Raw genomic sequence first — 6,059 nt, forward strand, 5'->3', positions numbered from 1 at the left:
AAGATACGTGTTATAAAAAAGACATTCTCAGAATTACTTAAATGGTCATGAAGGTGAAAAAGCAGATTGAAAAATCGGTCAGGCAATGATGACCCGCAACAAGCTCAGGTAACCTGAAGTGTGTTGGCTCTTGTCGCCCCCTGTTTCTGCCTCAAGGAAAACGTTCCGTCTCCCAAAAAGAGAATTTGGATGTTTCCTGCTCTGCAATTGAACTCGAAGTCCTGCATTGAGGGTCTCAGCATGTGTGTTTTGCATGAGTTGCTCCATCTCCATCTCAACTCACTGACCATACATCCACTCATGCAGCATAAAAAGCTTTGCACATTTGACATTTGCATCTGGGTATTTACCCAGGGTTGATACATGCCTCTCTGCTGGTGTGTGTGTGTGTGTGTGTGTGTGTGTGTGTGTGTGTGAGAGAGAGAGAGAGAGAGAGAGAGAGAGAGAGAGAGAGAGAGAGAGAAGAGGACAGTAGCAGCCATACTAGAAGCCACACCTCTCCCGGTGTGCATCAAGAAGCTATAAGAAGCTCCGTCGGAACTGTTGATAGTCACATCCTGCATCCTGGATCGCTCCCCAGTTGACAGCAAGCCGGCGTGTCGGGCCCTCTATGGACAAGCAGGTTCTTTCACATTTTTAAATTATTTTTCCTTCCTCTTTTTCTAAGCTCACCATGGCAGTGGTTGAAACAGTGATACCCACCATCACACCGTTTCCAGAGAATCAGATTGACAATGTGAGTAGAGGAATGTTTTTAAATGAATTCATTTTTCATATTTAGGTCGTTTTTGTTGTTGCTTTGGTTTTTCTTTGTTTGGTTAAACTAAGGTTTTCTTCTCTGTGCAGCGGAGCAACGTGGAAGAGTGTCGAAGCGCAACAGGTAGCGCGGAAAACCTCATCGAGGTGGAATTCATTGTCCAGTCTCCCGCTTTACCCCCCAAAGACGACGACGAGTTGAGCAAGTTTTTGGACCTCGAGTTCATCTTGTCAAACTCTATCGGTCCCGAGGTTGTTAACAACAACAGCAGCGACAACAACGGCAACGCCTCACCAGGTCAGCAGTGCGCGTACTCCCTGCCGGAGTCCCCAGAGAGCTGCAGCGGTGGCTCGGTTCCGGACTGCAGTGATCGCCCCTCTCCTCTTCACCTGGCCGCGCACACCTACCGCGGCACCGTTTGCTATACAGACTCGAGCCCCGTGCGCAGTCTCATGGCGGAGCTTCTCACGCCCGAAATCGGCTACCCCGGTCGGGGGGAGAGTTCACCAGACGACGTGGAGAAACCTAGGGACGGCCGGGAATACACCGAACTGCGAGCCTTAAATCCGGTCAGTCAGTACCAGGTGGTTACACCGTCATCACTTGGATACAAAATCAAAGCCGAGCCTGTCGGTCAGTCGTGTATGGTGGCGGCTGCTGTTGCTGCTGGTGGGAACTTTATGGGACAGATGTATGAGAAACACCAGATGAGCGCTGCGCATCCAGCTGTTTTCATGCACCAACAAGTTGGATTCAGCGGGCACTCCATGGCGCCCCAGGGACGCACTGACTGCCATTTGGCGCAAATGAACCCCCACCCTCATCATTCCAGTCACCATCATCACCACAACTACATGAGTGCTCCGTACCAACCGCAATACCAGGGTGGTCCTCCCTTCCCAGGACAGTACAGCATGCACAGAGAGCCGCTGCGCTCCCACCACCAGCAGGCGCAGGGGATGCTGCTCACTCCTCCATCGTCGCCGTCCTTGCTGGAGTTTTACGCGCAAGATGAGGTGAGCAGCAAACAGAAGCGAGGGCGCCGGTCGTGGGCCAGAAAACGCGCCGCGACGCACAACTGCGAGTTCCCGGGCTGCGGAAAAACGTACACCAAGAGCTCCCACCTCAAAGCGCACATGAGGACACACACAGGTGAGAACAATTTATTCCAGCGCCAATCGACCTACAAGCGGTAACATTTTTTTTCTGTATTGAAAACGGCCTCTCTCTCCTCCTCCAGGTGAAAAGCCCTACCACTGCAACTGGCAAGGCTGCGGGTGGAAATTTGCCAGGTCAGATGAGCTGACGCGTCACTTCCGGAAGCACACTGGACACCGGCCTTTTCAGTGTCACCTCTGTGAGAGAGCTTTCTCCCGCTCCGATCACCTGGCCCTCCACATGAAAAGGCACATGTAGACCACATCTCAGTGTCACTGGAGGTCGAGTTGGCCCCTCATCAGTTTGTCCACATCAATGGGACAACGCTCCACAGGCGCCTGAGTGGGTGAACGAAGTCATAATATGTATATGCAGATATACACAAAATGACTATATCATATAAACCTACTTTCTTTCAGGTAAATATTAGTTATTGGCCAAATTTGTTGTAAAAATATTAGGATGTTAGTTACTATCCCCCCCCCCAATATCGTGCATCCCCACTTGCTTGAGAGTTTTAAGCAGTGGCGCTTCTTTGGGTACCAAAACTTGAGTCCCAGAACTGTAAAGATGCTTATTTCAAGTGCCTCTACTTTGGAAAAGATCATGAATGGATACAGGTTTTTGTACATACTTGTGCATATGAATAGCTAAATTATACTAGTTTAGTATTTAAGACATGTTCTTATTATGTCTTTGAAATAAGTTATTAAATGTTGGTGAGTGCCTAGATATGACTGCAATTGTACTTGTCCAAAGGGAAAACTCGCGATGGGCAGGACCCAGAATGTCGTGTATGATGTTTTTCATTGTTTACCTCTCACATTGTTGATACTCAAACAAGGTCAGGATTTGTGTTGACATGTTTCATTCTATTTTCTTATGGTTGTTGTTAGACATCATGATATAGAATGGTGGGTGAAACATTGGGTATCTGAAGTTTTGCTCAAGCAATGCCAACAAACTCAAAATTTTCAGTTCTACTTCATTCATTCACTTCGGTCAATGCAGGTATTAATTATGCAGCTCAGTACTTTGCAGGAACACAACATGTTTTGTTAAAGAAGATGTATATTTTTTATTGATGAAGAAATCCACTACAACTAGTGGTTGAACTGCTGTACTTGAAACCAAATTGTCACTCAGATGTACCACTTTCCACGAATGTAGCTGAATTTCATGCTTAAGGGCTCAAAAATAAAAGTACTTTTTAAAATATGTATGGGTCTGTGCAGTTTATGGATGTACAAACTTTAGTTATGATGATATTTTTATTAGTTAATTTCAGTCTTACATGATGAAACCTACTTTACAAGTTCCAAACACCAAGGAGAATGAGAAGCAAAGCAGTGTGGTTCACTGAAACAGTGTAGAAACTTAAAACTCATTCATAAGGAACATATTTATATTTATATCATTTATAGTTCTTGTTTTGCTTTTTCCTCATTTAAATGACTGTTTTCGAGTTTCTGTAACTGAAAGGTTTTGTGTGTTGAAATTAACAATAAACACTGTGCAAGTTACAGGTGTACTTCAAGGCCACCACAGACACTTTGTATCTTTTATTAGCAAGGATAAATTAATTGAGTTTTATACAAAAACGTTAGAGCAGGACAACACATCACTAAGAGAGGATATCGCAAGGACCAGTATATAAAAAAAGCAGGAGAAAAACAATAAAAACAAGTTCTTGGAAGACAATCATATCTGACACCAAAAGAGAGCACACCTGCGCGCACGCGCACTCACGCACACACACACACACACACACACACACACACACACACACACACACACACACACACACCAGAAAGAGATGAATGAATTTAGAACTCATTTGCCAAAAGTCAAACTCACCAATGTCGACTCAAGTCCATAAGACTTATCCTGTATGCACCAATGCATGGATGCGCAATAGAAAATTAACACTGTTCTCCAAAGCAACTACAAAACTATCTTACACGTGTTATTACGTCATATTGATGACAAGCAAAGTAGGAAAGAGGGAGCAAAACTTGGCCAACAAAATAATTGACCATTAAACCCCACTCGCAAAAAGGAAATATCTTTTCCATTCGAGATCATACTGGTCTCTCTTGCCTCTTGCCATTCCAAATGATTTTACAGCAAAGTCTACAGCAGCTGCTTCTCCAGCTTCGCAACTGTCCTCTAGCGCTCATTCCTATAATAGCAGCCGCTAAAGAAGCTACGTTTCAGAGCATCTTCAAGTCATTCATTTTTGCCTGTCACAACAGTTGACAAGTTTAAGAGCTAAATTCTCAAAGTCCAAGATATTTCATTCTTTCAAGTATGCAAGCTTTGTAGTAGGAAGTGGGGAAACAACAAAGCAAAAATCCCAAAGATATAATAAACCCCAGATAAATGGAATACTCAGGCTGCTGTAATTGACAATTTAGCTGGTTTTAGTTAGGCCCAGTCTATGTCCTTTGCATTCCAAAGCACTGAGTCTCAAAGTATCACATCTATTTTGTGTGGTTTCACCCGTCAAAGAAGGAAAAACACCAATCTGATCAATAACAAAATGCCTGAGTCCTATTTAGCTCTGCCAAATTTACAGCCCTGGCAAGATACATGATGATCTGTGATTTTTCAGAGTCACCTGTGACCTTTTGACAAATGAAAAGAGGCTGTAAGAAACGACTATTTAAACCAAGGAGGTACAATCTGCAACGTTATCATGCACCATCAGCAGCTGTCCTGGCTCCAAAAGAGTTACCAAACGAAGAAAACCGATGCCAAATCTTTTCACTGTTTTTTTTTTTTTTATTTGATTTGATTTAGCTTCTTTTTTTTTTTGTTATCTAAGCTGTTGTTTGTCTGCTTTGCCTGTTTGGCAGCTGGCCCCTCATTTTTATTGCTGTTTAAATGTCAGTTCTGTCTTGTGGTCCTGTCCTTTGTTGTTGAAATTGTTAAATAATTGTCACGTAATAATTGTTTGGATAGAAAATATACATAAACATTGTAAAAAGACAAAAGACAGACATCCAAACAAACGAACTGATCCAAACAAACGAACTGAAGCAAACCTTTGTCTGGAAAATACAGCATATGGTATTCTTGTACTCCTCAGTCTCACCGCTAGATGTCCTCCTTAGCCCGGACTTGGTACTAAGGAGGCTGCATAGTTCTGTGCAGTCCGCAAGGGAATATGTATTAATATTTTCAGATGATTTGAGCGCTGCAGTTTTGATAAATATTTGCATAATCTCATCTGTCTTCATATCAGCACTACAGGATTATATCTACTTTAATATATCACATATATCTCTTATACTTATATTTCCTCTTAAGATGCGTCTGCGTTCACTTTTCACCCTATTGCACTAAATGAAAATCAGTTTTAACCTCAACACCATTCCATTACTTTTCACCCATCGTGTATGGGATTAAATATAAGGCAGAATGAACAGATACAAAGTTACTTATCGACTCCAGCAGCAGTTTTCTCTCTCACCAGTTCTCTCCCTCGATTGTTTGCCGCTGCTTTCCCCATCAACATGAGCTCATACTCGCTGTATGTACTTGAAGATTTCCAATTCCAGAGAGGTAGAGTATCAGCACTTCTTCCTGTTAGTGGTTGCCATATTTAACCGTAGTATCAGGGCTCAATTAGTTTCGGCTTCTTAAAGTCGTGGTCCACGCGCTCAACGAAGAGTGAACCTCTACTCGCAGCTTTTTCTTAATTTTAACTAAAATCAGCTGTTCTTAAACTGAAATTTCAGAGTTTCAAAAGAGAGTTTAAATCAAGAGTTCTCATTTAACACACTGAGGGTTTTCACTTCAACTTCTCTATGAAATGGTTGTGACTATTCATTGTTGTCGTCATTGCTGTGTGTATGGGAGTTATTTTGTGTCTTCATTATGCAATCAAAAAATAGATTTTAGAGAAAAATGTTCAAAACTGCTGTCACAAGATATATTATAAGCAAAACTTTCCACCTTGCAATTAAAAATAGATTGCATGGATAACAAGGATGAGACTTATAGAGACTTATCTTTGTTTTCAGTGTTTTTCTCATGAGTTGTTGATCCCAGAAATTGGAGTGTGTGAATATGAGTTCAGCCACGAGCCACAAGTGGACAAAATACCATGTTTTTTTCTTTTTTTATCCCATCACATCTT

General features: G+C 42.4%; 1 protein-coding gene across 1 annotated transcript; it reads left to right on the forward strand.

Annotated features, from left to right (window-relative positions):
• The first annotated feature begins 543 nt into the window (after positions 1–543).
• Positions 544–3,319, forward strand: klf17 (Kruppel like factor 17). The gene is made up of 3 exons (XM_086204816.1): positions 544–736; positions 847–1,909; positions 1,998–3,319. The coding sequence occupies exons 1-3, from the start codon at positions 674–676 to the stop codon at positions 2,171–2,173; spliced, it is 1,302 nt and encodes a 433-aa protein (XP_086060942.1). The 5' UTR covers positions 544–673; the 3' UTR covers positions 2,174–3,319.
• The last annotated feature ends 2,740 nt before the right edge of the window (positions 3,320–6,059 follow it).

This window comes from Aulostomus chinensis, chromosome 5 (assembly GCF_037954235.1).
Source record: "Aulostomus chinensis isolate RoL2024-O1b breed Wild chromosome 5, RoL_Achi_v1.0, whole genome shotgun sequence".
NCBI classification, from domain to species: domain Eukaryota; kingdom Metazoa; phylum Chordata; class Actinopteri; order Syngnathiformes; family Aulostomidae; genus Aulostomus; species Aulostomus chinensis.

What these genes read in the sequence shown, in the direction of transcription:
- klf17 (XM_086204816.1), top strand. Translation starts at nt 674, where the DNA reads ATGGCAGTGGTTGAAACAGTGATACCCACCATCACACCGTTTCCAGAG. An exon ending in CAGAGAATCAGATTGACAAT is followed by an intron (nt 737 to 846) that starts GTGAGTAGAGGA and finishes TTCTCTGTGCAG; the next exon opens with CGGAGCAACGTGGAAGAGTG. An exon ending in GCACATGAGGACACACACAG is followed by an intron (nt 1,910 to 1,997) that starts GTGAGAACAATT and finishes CTCCTCCTCCAG; the next exon opens with GTGAAAAGCCCTACCACTGC.